We start from the raw sequence: 24,863 nt of genomic DNA on the forward strand, positions 1-24,863 counted from the left end.
CGGGAAAACATTTTGTTAAAAGATGCTTTCTTTTTTCCCCCCCAGAGCATCTCTTGTCTTAATGCCAGAGGTGTTTAAATGCCCTCATGGTGAACTGTACGATGTAATTACGGAACTTAAAGTGAGTTTAGGAAAGGAATGAAATACCCCGCAGGTTCACTGCCTGAGAACAGGGTTTTGGGTTCCACTGGAAGTTCACTGGCTTTCTTTCTTGCTGTTTTTCCCGGTGTCGTAACGAGGCACCTCATCTTCCAGTTTTATTGGCAGCAAACACCGGGTAACAGTGATGCTAGAAAAGCCCGAGGCTCCATCATGATAAAGTCATTTTAGCGACTGTAATTGTGCCAGGAACTTGTAATAGTTAAATTGGTTCCTGATTATGTTCCACTTGCTAAGCCCTCTCCACTCAATTAACACATAATTATTTAGGACTCTGATACTTTTATTGCTCGGCACACACTGCTTTCCAATAGGCAGCTTATCGGGCAGGGCCCCCATTGGAGCCCACACGGCTTCCGAGGCCCTTTCGGTGCAAGGACAGAGCAGGATGTGGCCCCAGAGGCAAGGCCTGCAGGACTTTTCTGGTGAAATGCTCATGTTTGAGGGGCTTGGATCCCCGCAGGTGCCTCCTGCCACTGAGCTCCACACACCCAGCTGGTCTCCCAAGATGGGTATCGAAGTGTAGAGCTCCATGGCATGTCTTCTCCAGTCTGCCAAATGCCACTTAACATTCTGTAAAGTGTTGGTGGAGGTCATGGTATTAAAATGACTTTAGACTATGTGGTGATAGCTCTGTGTTACCTTTAATCTCTACGTTAAAAAAAAAAAACAAACCAACAAAACCCTTACATTCAAAGTTCACAGTTCAGAGGTATCTGAGTTAGTACTTCCTTTGCCGGTTGAAAATAGGAGAATCTCAAGGACGTGAGTCACTTTCTGAGGGTCCTGGAGCAAAATGTTTACATGGACAGGAAGAAGATAGATCAGTAGATAGATAGATGATTGACAGGTAGATGAGAGATGCTAGAAAGACTTTTCTGAAGGTCTCATAGCTCAGTGTTTACACGGATGTGAAGAGATGGGTAGATTGATTGATAGGGAGGGAAAAAGAGAGAGTGAGCAAGAGATAACAGATAGATGATAGATAATGGATAGAAAGAAGTGAATCCAGACTGTAATTGGTTGTGTGTGTGGGTGTGTGGACAAGAATCCAGCTCATATCTGACCCTGTTAGGAATTCCAGTAGGCATTTTGTTTCTAGTGGGAGCTCACTGTGTTCAAGTGTCCACATACAAGAGAAGGAAGTCAGGAAAACTTCCTGTTTGTTCTAGTTGTATGAGGTTTGGGAACAAACTCCATCTCACACTGACCCCTAAATGATTGAAAATGGGAACATTGTAACAAGATCGGTAGAGGGGATGACTCTGACTTTGGGGAGACGGGAATCAGTTACCAAGAAGCGGGAGATCAAGTCCTTTCCTTGCGGCCATTAAAAATAAAATTTGCAGTAATTTGCTTTGAGTAATTTGAGTGTCTTAGAGAAAAGTGCATCTAGACCTTATGGCTCTTTAAGTCTTTTCGAGATGACATAATTTGCCTGTGTTTCACTCTACATTATTTATTTGTAGGTTTGGTTTCATCTTCCAAGATTTTAGGTTATAAATAAAGCCATTCAAAGATTAAAAATGATTGAAAATAACTCTATTAAGTACAGGCTCACACTTTCTCTTAATCATTTGACCACATGGGACAGCATCCATGGAAGCATTTCATTCTCACACCATTAGCGTTGTTTTCAGAAATTACTTAATCCTCCCGGCTGGGAATAGACATAACTTGTTTGGCAACTTGTTTGGCACACGGACTTATGAATCTTTTTCCCCCGAGTACCTCACTTTTCTGGCAGAGTAGAAGCAATGCCAGTCTGTACCGTTTCCCACCTTCCATTGCCCACAGTCTCTACCCCCTGCAGCATCTCACTGTCGTGTTCTTGGAAGCTCGGACATGAAGAACATTATGCATGACCTCTCCTCCTTGTGTCCTGTGCTTGTGTACAGTAATATTGAGTGGGGAGGGTGGATTCTCTCTCTGCACTAGGGCGGGCTCGGGGTGTGTTTATTTGTTTTTGTTTTGTTGTATTCGGCTGGTGCCAGTCCTGGAAACACCACAGGCTCTGAGAGATCTGTTAGTGTGGGTAGAGACCAAAGGTTTCTTAGATCAGAACACTTCAGAATATTCATGGTGCTGAAGGGGTCCTTTAAAATGCTCTAGGGGATCCTGATATATAAATGACAAGGTTCCTGTCATCAGGAACAAGTTCCAGTGGTGGAGAGGAGAAGGGAGGACCAGCTCTAGGTGGGGAGAGAAGAAAGAGAGGCCCAGCTCTGGAGGTGGAGAGGAAGATGAAATGTAGGACTAGCTTGAGAAGTGGAGAACAGAATCAGGACCTGCTCTGGGAGGTGGAAAGGAAAGTGTGGGACTAGCTCTGGAGATGGAGGGGAACATGGGGGGACTGGCTTGGGAGGTGGAGAGGAGGAGGAGGGAGCAGTGCCCACTGATAAATGCCAAATGTCTGATGAGAAATTTGGTTAATGAGAAACTCAAAACAGCAGAACCCCGCCGTGGACAATCTACTCATGGATATCAGGGGCTACTGACTATTCTAGCCTCTCTGTGCCCTCTGATTTGGGTTAGAGTCTGGTCTTCTGAACTACACATCCATCTATCCATCAATCTGTCTGTCCATCCTTCATTCATCTGTCCATCCATCCATTCGTCCGTCCGTCCATCCATCCATCATCTTTCTGTCCGTCTGTCCATCCATGCATCTAGGCATCCATCCATCCTTTCCTATGACAGACACCTCGGGGGCTTATGAAACCATGCTGGATCCTGACTTAGCATCACAGGCACAGGAATGAATAAGCAGACAGGACTATTTGGGAACCGTTTGGAGGGCCTCCCTGTCCCTGAGTCCTGCTCTAGCAGTCACCAGGACCGCAGAGCCAGCCCATTCACATTGCCCCCTCGCATTGCCTCTTGACTAAAGGATTTGATCTTGAGCCATGTGGAACCTGAGCTCCTCTTGCAGACTGGGAAGGTGTCCCGCTGTCCAGTCGCTCAGCTCAGCTCGCAGTCCTCTCCGTATTCCTCTGTGTGACTGACAGCAGATTTTTATGCATAAGCTTCTCATGTGATTTTCTTATTTCTTCTCTCTAGTTTGACATTTATTAGAAATAACCTATGAATTGCAGCAGATAATAGATGTTCTTATGTAAAAGTTAACTCCTGTTCATGTTTCTTTTTCCCTAGTTGGGTCAATGGTTCATCCTCAGAGGGCCTTGGCATGGCTCAGCTTTTAATCCCATCATGTGTGGGCTCCGGGGTGTATATAATTTATGGGTCCCGGCTGGTTCTGTAGAAGGTGCGTGGGCCTCGAGGCAGAGCCTGAGCAGCTCGCCCTTGTTGATGGCGCTAATGACTGTTTTCATTTGGTCTTCCCTTTAGTTGTCCTGCTACAACTCTCATTCTGTGTTAGTTGCTTCTTGTCCTTGCCCTTTAAAAAACTTAGAGTGAATCTAAGTTACAGAATCTCTCAGCCCTGTACTTTCTCAGCTGTCGGTTCATTACAAAGCTTTTATTTGGCCTTTGTATTATTTCAGCACGGCATATTTTTTTTAAAAGTCATTTTGAGAAATACCTTTATTTAACTGACTGAAATTGTTCCAGAGCTTAATTAGAAGGAGCACATTGCAATTGTTTGGGTGCTGTCTTGAGGCAGAATCATTGCCATGTAATAATTACGCATGTTCTAGTGAACTTACCTTTATTGTCCCAGAAGGCTGGCGGGAGGGTCTTCCTTCAAGCTCGGAAGGACCCCGGGGACCCTAGTCAACAGCTGAGTTCTAAAACTGAAGGAAAAATTACAAGGTGGTCAGGAGCCCAGTGTTTTGTGCTGCGTGAGAGCCCCTCTCTAACCATAGGGACTGGTCCCACTCCACCGACACTGGCTGCTGGGGTTAATGCCAGTGCAGGTCCCCAGATGCTCTCAGAGCATAATTGCTGGGGGTCAGATGGACAAGGCAGACCATTTTCTCTTCAGGCTTGCATCTTGTGCTTCTGAGGGCTAACCCTGGCCCAGGAGACCCCAGCCCAGGCCTGGAGGGCTGATGAGGCTTGCCGGGTGTACTCTAGATACAAGACCCATCCTAACTTGAGTGATTTTTATCCTGGTCCTCTATTAATTCGTCAAGACACCCTTAGTGCCCTGTGTTCAGTTTTTCCCAATAAATCCCAAATTTCAGCTGTAAGAGCTGCTTTTCAATTTAACTAGGCCGCCTGTAGTCATATTTTCTGGCAACCCTCTGGCTGTGAGATGCTGCTGTCCCTTCTGTGCCCCTGACTAATGGACAAGGCCAGGATCCCCACACCCCTCCACTCAGAGTCACTTAAAACACAGATGCCTCCTTTTCGGTTCTATTTAATGTCCCCAGGGAAGAATTCTGGTAAGTCTGACCACAGTTTTCTTCAGCAGCTGCGATGGCAGACTCTGTCCCGGCCCTTTTGTCACACCTGTTTGGGCCCTGGATCCAACCGATCAGTCCGTTAATGAGATGCTGTCTGCAAACCTCCTTTCTTGGAGTTGTCTGAGTATGTGAGACTCTGAAGTGCTGGGCAGGAGGTGGGGGATAGAGACCTCCTTAAAGCCCCAGGCAGAAAGCCCCTTTCTTCCTCCTCCCAGGTGCCTGGCCTTCAACGGACTCAGGGACAGTCTGGCACGGGAAGCTTCTCCAGGCATGCATAGCTAAAGAAAACGTGCTTTCGGAGAGCGCTGGTTCCTGGGAAGTAACCTAGATTTTTCTTACACTCTCTGGCTGCTTCCTGCTGCCTAAACAGAGGAAGTGTAATTAAGTTTATTATCTGTGACCTAATGCTAATTCTCCATGCATCCTGCCTTTGTGCAGAGGGAGAAGGGTCCTTTAAAAAGAAGTATCTGGACAGAGCTATATTATTGTGAGCACTCAGGGACAATAAAAGTAATCTGCAGGTCGCACAAGCTGGGGGAAGGCTTAGATCTCCGGGGTCATCTGTAACCTGTCAACACAGACAAGCAAAAGTCCAGGTATTAAAGGATGTAATAGTTTGCTCTGGGTGCTTAAAATTGTCCGTTATCAGTGGATCAATGCATTGAAATTCCTGCTAACCTTCTTGTCATATTGCTTATGCATCTACCATAGCTTTTTTATTTTTTTTAACAAGACGTTAGTTACCAAAATCAACATGCGGATCAGAGGATGAATAACACCAAAGTAAGCTGTACCTCCAGGTAGTCACCAGACCGCGCCACACCTGATAGATGGTGTATCACAGCACTTTCAAATGCTTACCTGTAAAAAGCCTGCAAAGCAAAGACCAGTTTAATAATGTTCCATGAAGACATGGTGACTTGACAGGAGGCTTTAATTATCACCTTTTCCTTTCTTTTAAAAAAAATTGGGTTTTTTTTTTTTTTTAGTGATACTTTTCATATGTTACTTTCAGATGCTAGCATTTTGGTCTGTTTCTTTTATTCTGCATGTGCTGATTTCCTTGATCAATTTGGAGCACATATGCGTATAATTCTCTGGGCTTTTTATTGGCACAACCTCACAGCTTTTCACAGGACTTCGAGCGCTCACTTTCCAGACAGACGCGGGCTGTGTCTCATTGAAATGCCAAGCTGACAGAGGTGCCGAGCCTAAGTGTGTAATTATGTAATTTTCTCTTGATCTTTTCAGAGTCTTCCTGCGAGCGATTAATCAGTATGCAGATATGCTGAACAAAAAATTTCTGGATCAAGCCAACTTTGAGCTACAGGTAAGAGAAGAGGTAGACGTGCCCTTTGTTGGGAAATATGCTAAAACAAATTGCTGGTCAGAGCCAATATCTTGGATTTCTAATCCCCGAACTTAATTGGTTTCCCATGCAAGGTATGGAAATGGAATTACAAGATGTACTATTGGAACCCGAGGACTGAAAATTATGCCTTTGGAGTATTTGCTCTATTAGCAAGGAGGGAGATGGAGCGGTTTCAGAGCAAAAGTAGGAATCAGAGTGACACGTAGGGAGTGAGCAGACAGGCCACCCACGTGTGTTGTAGCAGAGAGGCTGACTCAGACCCATACTGTCCACACGTCGGGAGGGGGGGCTCTGCAGACGGGGCCAAGCGGGTTTGCATCCCTGAGGTCTGCTGGCTTTGAGAACTGGGTTCTCTCTGGGTGCTACCTGCAGTGGCCTTTCCTTGAACAGACCCTCCCCCAGACCCTCCCCCACGTGGCTCTGGGTTGCGTCAGCCCATCTATGGGTTTGGGCCCTGTTTCTTCTGTGCTTGCGGGGAGAGGCGGGGGAGGGAGAGGGAGGCTGTGTGTGTGTGTGTGTGTGTGTGTGTGTGTGTGTGTGTGTGTGTGAATGATAAGGATTGATGTTGCCTGGCATGATTTACCACACATCTGGAGTTTGTGACTTTCAGTTTCATTGCACTCTGGGTGTATAATAATGATCTATCTGCTAATAATGATTTTTTTTTTTTTAATTACACAGTCTACTAAAGTTTGTTAATTAAAAAAAAAAAAATCCAGATGTAAATGGTACTAGTTTCCCTGGGCAGGACTCTTCATTGAGATGGAACCCATGCCTGTATTTCCTTAATAATTTTTAAATGGTAAATGTCTGTTCTATCTACACTGTGGAATATAAGTGTATATTAATGTATCAAGAACTGTAGATCTAAAGTGTTACTATTTTTATTTTTTACAATATCAAGGATTGTATCATTTTCTCTGCTTAATGCTTATTTTCCCACATCCTAAAATACAGGTCTATGCTCATTGTAAAATATTCAGGCACTGAAAACCAGCACATCAGGTGAAATATGAAAGACCCCGCCTTACCCTTTTCCCCTCTGCGGAGTGACTTTTAACTAACTGTGGGCGCTTCCTGATACCTAGTTAAGCATTCATCCAGACCTGTGCGTGCTTTCTTTTGGCTTTTAACGCTAATCGGATTATATTCTGTACTTTGCCCTGTTCTGTCACACTCAGCGATGTATATGTACGAGTGTCTGCGCAGGCCCTCCTGCACGGAGGACCTCCACCCCGTGCCGGCTTGTCCCTGCTGCAGGCAGTGCCTCTCTGTGCTGCAGTGCTGTGAACGGGCTCCTGGAAGGGTAGCTGCCAGGCGGGGTGGTAAGAAGGTGTACGTGAATGGACACTGATACATTATTCTCTGTAGCAATTTACAATCCCATCAACCTTCTTTGAGAGCAGCCACTCTCTAAAACCATATCCAGGACCAATTTCTTTAAAATTGTTGTTTCTTATTTTTGTTGGAATTTCTCTGATTGCTACTTAGGCTGGGAATACTTACTGTCTGTGTGATTTCTACTGTGAACCGACTGATCTTTCCCTATACTCATTTTTCTATTGGGCTATTTGTCCTTCTTTTTTCTAAGTTGAAATTTGTAATACAGCCTAGTCATGGGTTTAGGCTTATCATATAGAAAATTTTAATTTTTCTGCAGTCGAATCTGTCATTTCTTTTAATGCCGCTTTGGTTTTATGTTTTGCTTGGCAAATCCTTCTTTGCCTCAGCATTATAAAGGTAACTATTTTTTTACATAGTTAGTATGTGCTAACTATACTTTATAATTCTGCCTTTTTAAAAAAACTTCCTGATGATTAATTTACCTGGAATTTTTTTGTTAGTGTTAGAGCTAAGAGTTTAAACTTCACTTTTTCCCATATCATTTCATGAATAGATTTAAAACGCCACTGTAAAAACGGTGATTTAAAACACCACCTAAAAAACACAATTGCGTGTGTGTGTGTGTGTGTGTGTGTGTGTGTGTGTGCGTGCCTGTGCATCCATTCAGTTCCCTGCGTTATTACCTTCTGGTTTTACATACCCTGCTAGTAGAGCCAGGACTTTCCCATTAGTTTGCCATTGCAAAACCATCTTGGTTTCTCTTTTGTATTTCCTTTCCTTTTTTTTTTTTTTTAAGATTTTATTTGTTTATTTGACAGAGAGAGTGCACAAGCAGGGGGCGTGGCTGGCAGAGGCAGAGAGAGCACCAGGCTCCCCGGAGCCCAACGTGGGGCTCGATCCCAGGACCCTGAGATCATGACCTGAGCTGAAGACAGACCCTTAACCAACTGAGCCACCCAGGCACCCCTTTTGTATTTCGTTTTTCCATACGAAATGCAAGAGCAGCTTGTTATCCTTACTTTTTCAAAACGCTGCATTTACTTATTGGGAAGCCATTGAGTTTACAAATAAATGAAGGGGAACTGATACAGGATGAGGGGAGTACTTCGCAGTATTCCTCTTTTCCCATCCCATACAGGAGTATTTAGGTCGTCTTTTTGTGTCCTTCATTAGGGTTTTCCATTTTACCCCTATGAGCCTCACGCCGTCCTCGCTGGGTAGATTGTCGTGCTTCGGAACAGTGGCTGCTGTGAGTCTGGGCTCCTTTTCCCCAGCGTGTCTGTTGTCGCTGCTCTTGTGCACGGTTTCCTGAGGAAGGACCCGAGGCTGCTTCCCTCACGCGTACACACCTTGGTGGCCCTGTGTTCTATGGGCCAGCATAGCACCTTGGCCGTTGGGGAGCGTGAAGTACATCGGGCCTGCCATTCCAGCCAGCAGCAGCCGCCCCTGCCCACCCTCAGGTGGAGGGCTTGGGTGTCGTACGGCGGCAGCGGCCTTCAGTGTGAGCTCCGGGGAGCTGGGGCTCCGACGGGCTCCGACGGGCACGCTGCTATGTTCTTACACAGTTGTGTTCACCGCACAGTTCTGTCCACTGACGCCTCCTTCTCCCTGAACTCATCAACCCCGAGGGCTGCCAGCTGCTTCCCCTTCGGTGTCCCCGTGCTCCAGCCCAGCCTGCCTCCCGTTCCTGGCAATACAGCACAAAGGATCCTCATCCAATACCCCCCAGTGTTATAATGTGTATTTCCTACAAACAGGAACTTTCTCCTGCATAACTACTGTAAAAGGACCCACACCAAGCTCACATTATTACTACCGTCCAGTGCTCAGACCCTGTTCAAGGTCGGACACCCCAGTCACAGCTTGGCATACCTCAAATCACGCAGGACATGCTGTTTTTTGGCTTGTATTTTTATGTGATTTTTTTACGACCTTTTTTTTTTTTTAAAGATTTTTAATTTTTTAAGAGAGAAATTTCACAAGACAGTGAGCACGAGCAGGGGAAGGGGAGAGGGAGAGAGAGAAAGAAGCAGACTCCCTGCTGAGCAGGAAGCCCCACATGGGCTCCATCCCGGGACACCCCACTCGAGACTGTCCGTCACGTTTAACCCATGGCTTTGTGCGAGTCTCTGCACCGCATCCAGGAAGCAGGGGCCCCGCACTTACTTGGATAATTCTGCAGCAATCAAACGAGCTGCTGTGCTACTGAAGAAAGTGCCCCGTTCATGAAAAGTGTTAGGTAAATGGAAGACCACACATTCTTACAACTAGGCTCTAAAATCCCACTTACTTCACAGGTGACCAAAAATAGAGTCGCTACTGTTTATTTTTACATAGCCTTTTGCGACTGTCTCATTTGATATAATAAATATTTTTCCTACTTGGTAAACGATAAAACCCACACCCCCAGGTTTCTTCTAAAGATTGTGGAAGCCTTTCGAGCTTGGACGTGTGATGGGAGCTCTGTCCAGGCTCTTTCCCTCCTGGGAGCAGGTGGAAGCCCCCCCACCCCGCCCCAGACTGTCGTCTGGAACAAGCTCGGTGGGTATAGGAATTACGTGTAAAGGCCCGGAGTATGTCCAAATAATCGCTGTTTGTGATCCGAGAATTCTTCCTGTGTCATGATGTTCTTGACCTGATCTTAAGCACTGATCCAACCAGGGCTATTAGTTCCATGACTTTAAGAATCCACACATGATGATGCTATTAATTAATTTTAGCGGGGAGGGGCAGAGGGCTAAGGGGAAAATCTCAAGCAGACTCCCCGTGAGCAGGGAGCCCGACGCAGGGCTCGATCTCAGTTCCCTGAGATCATGACCTGAGCCCTAATCAAGAGTCAACTGACTGAGCCACCCAGGCGCCCCCATAATGACACTGTTAAGACAGTAAATCTAGGTTACTGTGTTCAAGTAGACCGAGCTTCCACAGGTCAGAGCTTTATAACAAAATTATTTCAGGGGCTCCTGGTTGGCTCAGTGGGTTAAAGCCTCTGCCTTCGGCTCAGTCATGATCCCAGGGTCCTGGGATCGAGCCCGGCGTCGGGCTCTCTGCTTGGCAGGGAGCATACTTCCCTTCCTTTCTCTCTGCCTGCCTCTCTGCCTATTTGGTGATTTCCTACTTGTGATCTCTGTCAAATAAATAAATAAAATCTTTAAAAAAAAATCATTTCATAGTAAATCATCTGTTAAGCCATGTATCACCTGTAAGTCTTTGAAATATAAAATGTTCAAAGTTTTTCCAACTCACTTTCTTAGTTATCTAGTGTATATGGACATTTTTGGTACCCGAAAAAGTCGTAAATTATAGAAATCTATATACTAGTAAGGAAGGGGCTCCATGATGCCCCGGTAACAGGAACCAACATTATCTTGTCCTTACTGCTTGCTCCGCAGCCCCCCATGCCCCCCGCCGAAGCCTCTCCCCTGTTCACACCTGTGACCCTCTGGCAACCCCAGGAGACGGACCCTGTGAGACTCCCCTTTTACCTCTCAGGAAACCAAGGCCCCAGGAGATTAGATTCGTTGCCCGAGGAGGTGGCAGAGCTAGGATTTGAGCCCGCGCACTGGGACCTCGGTGCCCACACACGGCCGTGAACCACACCGTGGCCGGCTGGCTCACCGCCTGCCTAGAGTGGGTGTGGATCTCTAAACATTTCAGAAGAGTGTGCAGGAAGACAAGGAGCGCCTCCGAGCGTTCTGAGACCCGCTAGTAAGCCGTCCGGCGCTCAGCATCTCCCGTTTTCTGGTTTTCAGCTTTGGAACAATTACTTCCACCTGGCTGTCGCTTTCCTCACTCAGGAGTCCCTGCAACTGGAGAATTTCTCAAGCGCGAAGAGAGCCAAAATCCTTAACAAGTAAGTCTGCGTCCGGCCCCGAAATCGCGGGCAGGAGCCTGCCAGTCTGTTAGCATCATTTCTGGGTCATGTCTAAACCAGCTGGGTGTGCACCTGGAGACGTAATCCTCGTGTCCTGAAAGGTCGGTTCCAAATCCTGACTCTGGTGCTGCCTTTTCTAGCCCACAGATCAAGATCTAAAACTGCAGGGTTCATTCTGGTGAGTTCTAGTCATGGTCACTCACCACCGCTAGCACCACCCAGAATGGGAGTTTCAGGAGATAATCACTTCTGCTCTGCACCGTCCTGATGTCTTTCCACATGTGCTTTTCTTTATCGTCTGCTGTGCAATGATCCTTCGAGAAAGGAAGCATCTCGTGCAAGCGGTTGGCACATTTGGGATTGTTGAAGAACGGCGTTAGAGTGAGAGCTGCCCAGGGTCTCCTCCTTTGAGAGAGGTTACCCAGGTCCTGCTCAAGGTGGGAGATCCAAAGGGCTAGACTAGTTCTCGGGTGATCCTAACCTCTCTGGAGCCCTGCGTCGCTGCCTTGGTCCTTCAGTTCTGAGTCCTGCCTGGCTCCTGGCTCAGGACAAAGAACAGAATCCTGCCATGCTTTCTGTCCTTGGGTGCCCTGGAGGGTCTTGCCACCTCTCTGCCTCAGTTTCCCGAACTTCTCTCTCTGAGCACCCCTTCCATAAATACTTGACGGAGTTCTCTTGCTCCTCCCATGTCTCCGTGTCACCGGATCCTGTGTGTCGTTTCATAATTCCTCTGCTTTACATTGACTTTTCTAAGACTTTGTCCCTCCCTGACATTGCGGACTCCAGAGGGAGTCTCAAGATGGCAAAAGCACGGCTCAGCGCCCCTCATGCTCTTTGAGCACTTCTCTCACTTGCTGGCCTCACCAATAGCACGTCAATCCCTTCAAAGTGAGAATTATGTCAGCAAATATTTATCGAACTTGTACACCAGTGACTTTCTAAGCGCTCCGAGTGCAGTTTTCATATATCATCATTAAAACCAGAACGAAGTTGTTCATTGGATTCCCTTTTCATCTTTAACTTTCCAGAAAGGAAGGTGAAACATGTTTGAACAAGTCACATGGCCGGTGCTACACGCCTAATCATTCTAACCCAGGCAGTTCTGAACCAAGATGTTCACCCGCCGGTCACTGCTGGGAAGGCGGGCTCTGCCTACACGCAGACTATGTGGGGTCTGACTGCCAGCCCTGGCTCTATAGAGAGACGCCAGGTGGCACCTTCTGGGGACTGGCTCCATCGGGAAGCTTCCACTTTGCCAAATTTACATCTTCTCAGGGCTCATGTGAAGTTAGGGACGGTACCTGGTGGTTGTCTCTGCCCTTGTTTCGATGTGCTCATGGTGGAAATTTCCATAGTAGAGGCAGAGATAACTCGCACGCTCTGAGCACCGCACAGCTTACTCACAGTCAGCCCCGGGCACCTGGGATGCCTTGTTATCCAGTCCCGTGGAAGGACAGCTAGGACGTGGCAGGTGGATTTCGTGTGTGCGGGGGTCGCTGTGCGGTGAGGTTGGAATCCAGACCCAGCTCCAGCCGGCAGCACAACCCATTCTCTGCCAAGCGCACAGCGTGGCCAACCCGTCAAGATGCCTGTAGGACAAGAGAATTTAAACCAGAAATCTGTCTTAAAAGAGCTGCATCTCCTGTGAGGTTTTTAGAGTAAAACCATTGATTCCGAGCTTTCTCCAGGCCAAGGCCGGGTGTCTCTGTGCTGGGCCTCCTTTTGGCCTGCGGATGTTAACAGCCTAAGCTAAAGCCACGTCATACATGCATTGTCCACACAGGGTCCTCAACCGCCAAAGAAAACACTTGCTTCCCACATAGCCCTGTGCCTTCAAAGGGTTCAAAGCCAAGGAAAATGAAACACGGCCAGCTGTTGTCTCCCTTCCAGAGATGCAGGGCTTCCAAATGGAGCTTTGAGTCTTCTCTTCCTCATAACCGTGGCAAGGAGAGACTGCGGATTTTCCCTTTGAAATTTTCTCATGGATTTCCCCAAGTGGGAGTGGGGAACCCAAGCGTTTTAGAAATTGTCTTTGCAAGACTCTGGCAGGACGGCCTCAGCCCCTTATGCGCCCTGAGGGGCCCTCTCCCAGGGACCTAGGCTCGGTGTGTGGCCGTGATGGGCCACCAGGCAGAAGTGTTCTCTGTCGGAGACAAGCGCCTGTGGGCTGGGAGGCCGTGTGCCTCAGACATGTGGCCAGTTCACCCGTGCTTCTTGTACTCATCATGCCTCTGTCTCTACCTTAAACACTTTATAATCAATGTGCCGTTTTAGTTCTAAATACCAAAAGCTACATAAGACATATTTGAAGTCATCCTACCCACATGGTTCAATTTCCCCAGTGCCTAGAAAGGTTTTAATTTGCTTCCAGTGGTTCTAGTGAAAAGGGATCGTGTGCCTGTCCCGTCCGTGCTCGGGGTCCTGGTGCTCGGGACGCCAAGGTGAGAGGTTCACAGTCTCGGATCGTGTGCCTGTCCCGTCCGTGCTCAGGGTCCTGGTGCTTGGGACGCCAAGGCGAGAAGTTCACAGTCTCGGGCAGTTGGTGATCATGTGGAGTGTCAGGGCCCAGTGGGTGCCTTGACAGCCTGCACATGGACATTTGGGAGTGGACGGGGAGTGCCCCAAGGCCTCTGGTGGGAGAGGCTTCCAGACTGGGTGGGGTAGGAACAGGGAGGTTAACAGGTTGGCTGGCTGAGCCACGGACAGCCAATCCTCAAAGGGGACGTCAAGCCCCCAAGGCCATGGCCTGCTTCACGAGCAGAGCGATGCGCTGGATCGTTGAAGTGTGAGTGAGTGGCTAGACCCTGCTGGCTTGGGGCAGAGTGGGAGGCCCAGCGATCTGGGAATCGACCTCACGGGTCTCAGCAAAGGGCCCGGTGCTGACACAGGGCACACCCGGTAATTCACCTGGCTCTCTCTTTCTAGAGGGGAAACCCATGAGCTCTGAAGGCGGAAGAATGCCACCCCCCTTCAGGAGCCTCTGGCTGCCTCCCTTTGGGCCAGTCTGCTGTTCTAGGGTTCCTGAAGTCAACTAAACGCATCTCTGAGTGAGCGCTTCAGTGAGGAGCTCCGCTGCCCTCACACCCTTCACACTCAAGCTTGCCTTCTCTTCCTCTCCGCCAAGCTACTGCCTGCTCCTGTCTGCCTGGCTGACGGCATGGGGCCCCAGACTACAGGAAATCCCAGGGTCAGAAGATCTACCTGCTCCTTCCCTCACGTGAAGCTCTCTGCCCTCCTGATGACCTAGTTGGGGAGATAATTAGGATATTCATTCCAGAGACATTCCCCAATGTGTATAGGAGTAGCATAAAATAATGGGCCAGACCATGCAGAGAACTGATTATATCAAACCCAAACTGAGTATGAGATTTTCCAATGAACCACAAAATAAATAACCACCAGGAATCAAAGTCTATAATAAGAAAATGTAACTGACTCAGCCTTCAGACACCCTTGGTGCTAGTGACTCCCAGCAAAGGATAGAGGTGTCACAGGCATGAGAAAACTGACCATTATTCCTCCTCACCCCATCCCCCACCCCCACCCCCAGCCTCTGACATTACGGGGACTTAGGGAATATGATTCAGATAGAAAAAAGTTGGCTGTTCATCAGCAGCCAGCTTGACCACGTTAGTATGCAGGACATGGGTGTCCTCGTGTGGGACAATGTGACCCGTGACTACAAACAGCCTTGAGTGTTCAGGACCAGACTTCATTCTGGAAGAGAAAGGGGTTCAGGCACCGGGCATCTGACATATCTAAGCATAAAAGGCTCACTTAAAATTTTCAGCCCAAGAGTCAAGTTTGAAGGCCAACCCCAGGTCCATGCATTTGAACTTGTGTGCGGAGAGCGCCCTCCATGAAGACCATCTCCTCGGTTGGTCTCCACGCTGTATCTCATCTTTATTTACTTATTTCTATGTGTTTTTTCGTGCAGGAGTCACACCCCCTGAGAGGACAGGTTTTGCGGCCAGGTTGAAATTCCATATACACAAAGATCTCCATCTTCCTGAGCACGGGGTTCTGAGATGGTCGTGTGTTAGGTCAAACTAAAGACCTTGCTTTTAGGGAAACCCAAACAAAGCTGCAAAAAGCCCCACCTTGCAGTGTGGGCTGATCTGAAGCTGGGATTGGGGACCCCAGATTATAATAAGGAACGGTTTAGAAAGTAGAGTTTGTGTTTATGCTCATTGGTTAAGAGAATCCAATTATTCAAAATAACTCCACTCTAAACCAGAATTAGCAGGGGGCCCAGGGAGACAGATTTAATGAACAGTGACCCGTGCCGAGTCCCTGGCCAAGGGAGGTGTCCCATGTGCTCTGTCCACATGGTAAACCTTGGACGGCGCAGGGCACCGTGGCACATCCAAGCCCTGTGTGTAGTAAACTTGATTCCCTGGGTCACAGATGGGGTCCCAGCTCCTCTCACCTCCCCCCAGGGACTTGCCATTGAACCCAGCACGTCTCGCCTCACCATGTCCCTCCAGCAACCTCTGTGTCTGTCCGCCTTCTTCGGCCTCACCTACTCCCCACGCGATCTCCCTCTCTCCCTTCTCTGCAGACCCCGGAGCTTTTCCTCCTCCTCCCTGGTGTCTCTGTTCCCTCGTCAGGCTCCTGGCCCTCCGAGAGACCTTGCAGTGGGGGAGCCCCGCGCGCCTTGGTCTTCGGGCTTCTCAGTCCGTCCTCCCTCCGCCAGATGGCGCGCTTCAGCTCTGCGTCTCGACCCTTCCTTGGGCCGTGATGGCAGCTTAATGGGTGTTTGTATTTGTTCCCTACAGTCATCTGCCCTCAAAGTTAACAGAGCCTGGACAGCTAAGACCTACGGAAGTTTATTGTCTCCCAGGTCAGGGGGCCAGGAGTCCAGATCAAGGTGTGGGCAGACGTGGTTCCTTCTGGAGGCTCAGAGAGAGAACGTGCTCTGTGCCTCTCACTGCTGGTGGTTGTCCCCAGGCCTTGGCACTCCTTGGCTCCACACTCGACCTCCGTCTTCTCGTGGCCTTCTTCCCATGTCTCCAAATATCCCTCCCCTTATGAGGACGCCAGTCCTTGGACTTAACTCCCCTCTGACATCTGCAGTCCAGTATGATGTCACCTTAACCTGGTAACACCTGCAAAGTTCCTATTTCCAGATGAGGTCCCCTTCAGAGGTCCCAGGGTTTCAGACTTGAACATGATATTGTGGAGGACATAGTTCAACCCACAACAGTCATGCCCAACAGATTTTTTTTTTCAATGAAATAAAATGTAAGAAAGCATCCAAATTTACTGAAGATAGTACGGTTAAGTGTTATTTCATAAAAGAGTCCTACACAGATATTTATATGTGCGCTACTTAGTGAAGTAAAACCTACTTCTTATTTAAAAAATAGTTGGAAAATGAATCTTTAAAAAGCTGCCTCTGTGGCCTTTGGTCACACTGTATCACCCTTGGTCTCTTAAAGGGAAGGAGCAGGCTCTCTGTCTTCTAGCCATACATCGTCCTTTGGTCCATATACTTACCTACCCTGTCCCTGCCACAGGGCCTTTGCACCTGCTGGTCCATCTGCCCAGAATGCCTGGATTCTGTCTTTCCTTCTTCATATCTGAGGGTCAGTTGTCCCAGGGAACTGCCACGGCAGTCTGGGCCCACTGTTACACTCTCACTCCTATTTTTCCTAAAGGGCCATGATCACAGACTTCGAAGGACTACTGTATGTACATATGTGTGTGTTGTTCTAGTGCGATTATTTGTTTAATGTCTGCTACCATGCTTCTAGAGCCCGAAGGTCTGTGGACTTTGTTCTCCATGTTATATTACTTTTCCCATAATAGCTCTGAGCCTGGCCTCCAGTGAGTATTCAGTAATCAGTGCATCAGTGAGTTATGTTCCCTGAATGAATCAATGTAAATGACCATTGTAACCACGAGGGGGTTCCTGTGATGAGGTCTCGTCTGGGCTTTTAAAGGAAGCAGCTAGCCTGGCTTGAGTGCTCTCTAGGACATACAAGGACGTCATGTCTCTCATTCTCAGAAACTCGGGGAGATGGAACATCATACATCATTATTCCAGTACTACAGATGAGGAGACTGAGGGTCAGAGCGCCCAGGTCACTGGCCCAGAGTGCTTAGATTTAGGCGCAGGTCAAGGCTTATCCCCAGGCCTGAGCTATCTGTGGTGGACATGGGTTTTCTGCTTTTTGGGATGAAGATTCATAAAACCAGGAGCTGAGATAAGGCCCCAGAGACCAGATTCATATGCTATTTTAGCCCAGAGTTCCGGGGCTGGATGTGGACTACAGCTTTGGCTGTGGGAAGCTTGCCTCCTCAGCGGCCCCCTTGGCAGCCTTCAGGTGCGCTCTGACTTGTGTGTGTGGTGGGTGGGGCGTGATGGGATGCGCCAGGTGACTCTGCTTCTGCTACTGTATCCTTGTGGGGTCAGGCGCAGTGGTTCAGCTCTGGGAATCTGCTTCCTCAGTGGAAAGAGGGCCTCGGCAGCTTCTCTCTGCTCACCTGGTAGTCTTGTTACCTGAGTCAGATGAGACCAGGGCCCTTTGAGAGAGTGACACAGCGCTGTGCCGTGGCGTCATGGAGGTCCGGACTTGCCAGGCTTCGAGATGTGTGCCACGGGGCTGAGCACGGACCTTGGGTTCTGAAGATCGGGTTCTCTTTCTTCTCTCCTTGCCTGTGACTCGGCCAGGTCCTTGGGCTTCTCCCTCTGGGACCGCTTCCGTTCCCTCCTCAAATGTCAGTTGTCAGAGTTGAACTTGGCTGTGCTCCGTAAGGCTGCCACCAGCCCTGGGAGCCCGTGGCTGTGTAAGGAGCCCGGGTCCCCGCACTCCGCATCACGGCTGCTCTCTCCTCCCCAGGAGGAAGGTATGAACGGTTCGGGAGTCCCTCCTGAGGTCTGGTGGCAGCCGTAACTGGATTGGGGGATTATGCTGAGATGCGTATAGATTCATCAAAGCTGCCTTCTTATAAAAACTAAAGAAAAGATCAGTCTCTCTGCCAGAGAGTCAGCCCTGCCCCTCACCTTCCAGCGCCTTGTTCCCCTTGTTACCTTTGTTCTGGCTCTGAGTACCTTTGTCTTATTTGAGTATGAAAACAGCATTTTAGCCCCTTGCCACAGCAGGCCTGGACCTAGCGAGGGCTGTGCTCTCAGGTCTTTGTTGACCGCCCATCCCCCGTCCTCCAATCCTGGGAGGACGTGTCATTTTCCACATCCAGGACAGATTAGTGTCACTGGGAAATGTGCATCGGACATCCACGAGCATGTCATCCTCTGCCAACCCCACAAGGAGAGAGGGTGTCCAGGGAGAGGCAGGAGTGGTGAGGCTTCCCTCTCCACGTGGGCCTCCTGGTCTCCAGGTGTCCACCCCAGCTCCGGGGAAACGACACATCACTGCAGGACACCAGACATTGGGTCACTCCGCAAGGACCCACACCACCTAGCATTTTAGCCATCCTTCTTTTTTGTGAGAGATTATTCCAGAACCAGAAGGAATCACTCAGCCGTTGGAAGAGTATTTAAAGCTTGAGTCAGTCTGTGGCAGGCCAGCTGCTGTGACCAGCTCCCACCACCTCCATTGGTCGGGGGCGGGGGGAGGGGCGGTGCTCAGGCCGGCTCTGCTCCGGCTCCGTAGGCTGGGATCTGAACATGTGCTGGCAGGCCCTGGGGGTCGGGCCTGTGACCTGGAGCTCCCCTGGCTCAGCACATGCCCACTCCGCCGAGGCGCGACTCGCCCACCTGCACGGCGAGCACCAGCACTGGGTGTGAGCGTGGCTCTGTGCTGCGCCCTGTGTCTCCCTGGTGGTTGCCAGGAGCCTCTGGGCTGTATCCTCTCCCGGCCCCGGGCTGTAGCGGCCGCTGGGGGCCTCTGTCATTTATGCATGAGCCAGATGGGAGTCGGGAAACTGGACCCCCAAGGCCAGGAAGGGTGTACAACTGAAGGGGGCTTCGATCGTATGGACCGTGGGCCATGTGGGGTGCCAGTTAGACAGTGGAGCCTGCTCTCCTGTCCCCCCTTGGCTGGGTCCAGTAGCTTTGCTGACAGTGGACAGGCGTCTCCTCCCTGTGGCGCTGGCGCTGGCTGCATTCCCCAGGCCCTCCGTCTCTCACCCACGTCGGCACTCCTCTCGGGTGGAGAGCAGGAGGTCCGCACACCTCTCCTGCCGAAAGTGACAGCTGGGTGCGTAGGGCCCTGGAGACTCCTCTACGGTGGCAGCCCTGGATGGCTGTGGGTTGACCGGGAGGCGTTTTGCCTCGAGAGCCCCAACCAGGTCATCTGTGAACAGCCGCTTCCCTTTCCATGTGAGCTGACGTGAGGACGAACAGAGCAGCTTGATGACCTAGCAGCTGCTAAACTGTAATCCTGTACGATAATTGCGCAAATTATTATTTTTAATATAATCAGTTCCTTCCTTAGGCAATAAAGGAAAAAGTGAAATTGCTCACAAACTAATAAACGTTTATCTTCTGAAGCATCAAATTCTGTTTACTCATGAAAGGCACACCTCCTCTGCTGACCCGGTGGGAGGAAAATTAACATTTCTTTTCCCTGATATACAAAAACAGGAATGTTTGTTGACATCTTTTGGTGCAGAGCGCTTCCTTACACGGAAAGTGCTAAGGAAGGGTGGGAGGTATTTGAAAGAGGCCTTCCCTGCTCTGATTGTCCACTCTGGGGCTTAATTGTAACCTGTGAGAGCTGGTTTTGTGAGCGGGGCTGGAGGATGTCTTTTGGTGTCTGCAGGGTTCGGATGCTGAGAGCAGGCTCTGAAAACAAGCTTCCCCTCAGGCCAGGGACCCAGGTCGTCCTCTTGCCATTAGAGACTGAAGAAGGAAAATGCCTTCCTTACCCTCCCTGACTTCGCCCAAGTTCCCTGCAGGGTGGGGGGGGGGAGTTACATAATCAGCGGTTGGGGGGCTGGGATGGGTAGGTGAGACTCCCTTGGCTGGATTCTTCCTCCTTCATTTCCCTTTGGTGGCAAGAGAAGCTTTGATCCTCTCTTTGTTTGTCTCCATGCTGGGAGACTTTCGTTTCACTTAAAAATAATCTAAGTCTGATTTCCAAATGCTCAAAAGAGTGACTCAGCATTTCCCTTGTCCTCGGTTCCCAGGTATGGAGATATGAGGAGGCAGATCGGCTTCGAAATCAGAGACATGTGGTACAATCTCGGTGAGTAGCTGGGATTTCTGGGGAACCGCGGTGACTCTCCTGAAACTGTGGTGGGCAATGACATCGGCCCTGGCTGTCAGTGCCGGGGAGTCTTGAAAGTCTGGATTGCGTCTCTATCTCAGAGAGCGATTGCTACCTTTGCAGTAGTTGTTTTCGGTAAGTAAGACATAGGAAGAAACTCTGAACCGTGGGGCAAATGGAAAAATCAGTAAGAGTGCCCCTGTGTCAGGTGAACACGGCTCTGCCTTGAAATTTCTTGCTTCCGGGCCTCACTAACATTCACCCCGCGTCCAGGCATCAGAGCAGGTGACCGGGTGGCTCATCCCACCGCACAAGACCCACTGCTTACTGAATTCAGTTGATCACATTTTACCCTCAAAGGGGTTTTTTTGGCCTGCTCCAAACCCGACGCGGTGTGTAGGTACACTGCCACCCGGTGGTGACAGTAGGACATGCTCGCACACTGAGAACACACTAGGGGCTCCGTGTGCTCAGATGAGAAATTAATGTAGGTGTGTGTCACTACAAACTTCCCTCTTACTACTGCTTTTGCTGCATCTCGGGCATTTTCGTAGATTTTGTTTTCATTTTCATTTGTCTCAAGGTATTTTCTGATTTCCCATTTGATGTCTTTGACCCATTGGTTATTCAAGAACAGGCTTTTTAATTTCCTCTGTTTGTGAATTTTCTAGTTTTCCTTTTGTTTTTGATTTCTGATTTCATTCCATGGTTGTTGGTATGACTTCAGTCTCCTTAAATTTGTTAAGAAATGTTTTATGACCTAAGATGTGACATATCTGAGGGACACTCCGTGTGCCCTTGAGAAAACTGTGATTCTTTTGCTTCTGAGTGGAATGTTCTAGGTGTCTGTTAGGTCCATTTGGTCTATAATGTTGCCTTGATCAGTAAATATAAACAACCTAACCTTACACCTCCAGGAACTATAAAAAGTACAAAGCCTAAAGTCAGCAAAGGGAAGAAAATAATAAAGTTTAGAGCAGAAATAAATGAAATCGAGAATGAAAAAAATCAATAGAAAATTCAACACAACTAGAGTTCGTTTTTTGAAAAGATAAACAAAATTGACCAACCTTTAGCTAGATTAACTAAGAACAGAGGAGACGTAAGTAAATAAAATCAGAAATGGAAACAGAACCATTACAATCAATACTATAGAATAAAAAGGGTCAAAAGAGGCTACTATGAATGATTATTCATCAGTCAACCTTGAGGAAATGGACAAATTCCTAGAAACATGCAGCCTACCAAGACTGGATTATGAAGAGACAGACAATCTGAACAGACAGATGACATGTAATCAGCAATTGAAAACTTACCAACAAAGAAAAGCCTAGGACTGGATAGCTTCAGTGATGAATTCTACCCAACATTTGAAGAACTAATGCCAGTCCTTCTCAGACTCTTTCAGAACATCGAAGAGAAGGGAACACTTCCCAGCGCATTTTATGAAGCAAGCTTTACCCTGATAATGAAGCCAGATAAAGACAGTACAAGAAAAGGAAACTATAGGCCACTGTCTGTCATGAACATAGATGTAAAAATCCACCAGAAAATACTAGCAAACTAAATCTGCAGCACATCAATGGGATCATACCCCATGATCAAGTGGGATTTTTCCTTGGGATACGAGGATGGTTCTGCATACACACGCTAACAAAAGTGATACACTGCCTTTACAGATTGGAGTATAAAAGTCTTATGATTATTTCAATAGACAGAGAAAAAGCATTTGATGAAATTTAATACCCTTTCATGTTAGAAACTCAACAAACTGGGTGTGGAAGTAATGTACCTTAACATGACAAAGGCCACATAGGACAACCCCACACCGAAGATACTCAGGAGTGAAGAACTGAAAGCTTTTCCTGTTAGATCTGGAACACAAGGGGGCCCACTCTCTTGTTCCTATTCAGCATAGTACGGGAAGTCCCAGCCAAAGCTATTAGGCAAGAAAAAGCAATAAAATCCATCGAGATCACAAAGGAAGAAGTGAAATTATCTGTTTATAGAAGGCATAATCGTTTATATAGAAAACTCTAAAGACTCCATCAAAAATGCTATTAGAACTAACAGATTAAGAAAACTTGCAGCATAGGAAAACCAGTTGCATTTCTATGTACTAACAACTATCTGGAAAGGAAATTAAGAAAATAATCCCATTTCCAGTAGTGTCAAAATGAGCAAAATACTAAAAATAAACTTAAAACAAGGAGGTGAAAGACCTAAACAGTGAAAGGTACAAAAAGGTCAATGACAGAAATGAAGGAAGAAACAAATAAATATAAAGACACCTCATCTTTGTAGATTGTAAGACTTGATAGTGTTAAAATGTCCATATTACCCCAAGCAGTCTGTAGGCTCAATGCTATCTCCATCAAAATTCCAGTGGCGTTTTTCACAGACATTAAAAAATAAGATTCCTAAACTCATATGGAACCACAAAAGACCCTAAGTCACCAAAGCAGTCCTGACAAAGAACAAAAGTGGAGGCAGCATACCTCCTGACTTCAGAATATGTGATGAAGCTGCAGGAGTCAGAATACTCTAGTATTCTAGGCAGACACAGAGACCAACAGGACAGGAAAGAGAGCCCAGACCTAAACCTGCACGTATGCAGTCCCCTGACCTTAGACAAGAGACCTGAGAATACACAGTGGGGAAAGGGTCACCACTTTGATAAATGGTGTTGGGAAAACTGGGTGTCCACATGCAAAGGGAAGAAGCTGGACCGTTGGCTAACATCATACCCCAAAACCAACTCATAGTGGACTAAAAACTTAAACACAGACTCCAAACCTTAAAACTCTAAAAGAAACCGTAGGAGAAAAGCTTCTTGATACTGGTCTTGGCGATGATTTCTCGGAAATGACAGCAAAAGCAAAAATAGACAAGCAGGACTACGTCAAACTCAAAAGCTCCTGCACAGTAAAGGCAGCAATCAGCAAAATGAAAGACACTCTGTGGAATGAGAGAGAACAGTTGCAAACCATAGATCTGCTAAAGGGTTAGTTTCCAAAATGTATTGGGAAAACTTACAACTTAATAGCAAAAAAAACCCCCCACCAATTTAAAAACGGACCAAGGACTTGAACTGACATTTCTCCAAGGGAAAAATGCAAATGACCAGTAGGTATGAAAAGGTACACAGCATCACTGACCATCAAGGAAATGCAAATCAAAACCCCAGTGAGATGTCCCCTCACACCTGTTAGGATGGCTATTATGAAAAAAGCCGAAGATAACAAGTGTCAGCCAGGATTTACAGAAGTTTGAACACTTGCACAGGATTGGTGGGAGTGTGGCAAACAGCATGGAGGTTTCTCAAAAGTTAAAAATAGAACTACCATATGGTCCAGCCGTCTCCCTTCTGGGGGTGCATCCAAATGGATTGAAATCAGGATCTTGATGAGGTATTTGCACACTCGTGTTCATGGCAGCATTATTCACAATAGCCGAGAAATGGAAATAACCTAAGTGCCCAGCGACGGCTGAATGGATAAAGAAAATGTGGCATGTGCATCTTCAATGGAATTTTATTCAGCTTTATTTTTTTAGTAAAAACGAAATCTTGCCAAATGCAAAAAGAGTCCACTTATATGAGTTTCTGAAGAGTTATCCTCTCAGAAGCCGTGAGTAGAATGATGGTGGCCAGAGGCAGGGCTGAGGGGAGCCGGAGGGAACGGAGAGGTTTGGTCAAAGGTACCAACTGTCAGTTATGCAAGATGAAACAGTTCTAGAGATCTGCTATACAACATAACACCCAGAGTTAACAATACTGTGTCCTGCACTTAAAAATTTGTTAAGAGGGTAGATCTCATCTTAAGTGTTCTTCTGAGGGTAAACAATAAAAAGAAAAAAGAATATAATAAAACAGTTTTCAAAGATTTTTAAAATTTACTCATTTGAGAGGGAAAGAGTGAGTGAGAGCATGAACGGGGTGGGGGTGTCAGAGAGGGAGAAAGATACTCCCCGCCAAGCAGGGAGCCTGATGCGGGGCTTGATCCCAGGACCCCAGGATCATGACCTGAGCTAAAGGCAGACGCTTAACCAACTGACCCACGGAGGAGCCCCAGTAAAATTTTATTAATGAAAGTAACATGGGATTCGCTGTTAAAATGTTAGTCACTATGCCATGTAATTCAGTTAGGTAAGGAATAAAGAACTGGTAATTGGGCGTCCTGTCACCATCTTGAATGGGTCCTCAATGGACCCGCCTCTCTCCTAGATGAAAACTCTAGGAGTTTTCTAGTTTGGATCATATGGTAGTTCTATTTCCAGTTGCTGGGAGATGAAACTCTTCCCAGCACCTGTTCTCCACTGTCAGCTGGCTTGGTGCCGAGGCATCCAGGTGCCTTTCTTCAGCCTCACGGAGGGTCCTGCGGAGGGTCCTGTCACTTCTGTGGCATTTCCCATATGAAATGTTCGTTTTGTTTACTTTGGCCCATGAAGCCCAAAACGGCTGCAGAGGCCACCCCTCCCTGCTCTCCCCAGTGACTCTGTTCTCCTCTCCAAGGAGGCAGGTGTCTGTGCGCCTCTCCCTCTAGTTTCCCCATAGCACCCGGGTTAAATTT

At 47.8% G+C, this 24,863-nt stretch overlaps 1 protein-coding gene across 2 annotated transcripts in view; it reads left to right on the top strand.

The window, feature by feature from the left end:
• Positions 1-24,863, top strand: part of DOCK1 (dedicator of cytokinesis 1) — a 491,527-nt gene that overhangs the window by 386,225 nt on the left and 80,439 nt on the right. For both annotated transcript variants that reach the window (XM_032314015.1, XM_032314016.1), the window contains exons 30-32: positions 5,778-5,856; positions 10,995-11,095; positions 20,213-20,271. In XM_032314015.1, the coding sequence (XP_032169906.1) occupies positions 5,778-5,856; positions 10,995-11,095; positions 20,213-20,271 (239 nt within the window). The remainder of the gene's footprint in view (positions 1-5,777; positions 5,857-10,994; positions 11,096-20,212; positions 20,272-24,863) is intronic.

The sequence above is a fragment of the Mustela erminea genome, chromosome 14, assembly GCF_009829155.1.
Source record: "Mustela erminea isolate mMusErm1 chromosome 14, mMusErm1.Pri, whole genome shotgun sequence".
Taxonomy (NCBI): Eukaryota; Metazoa; Chordata; class Mammalia; order Carnivora; family Mustelidae; genus Mustela; species Mustela erminea.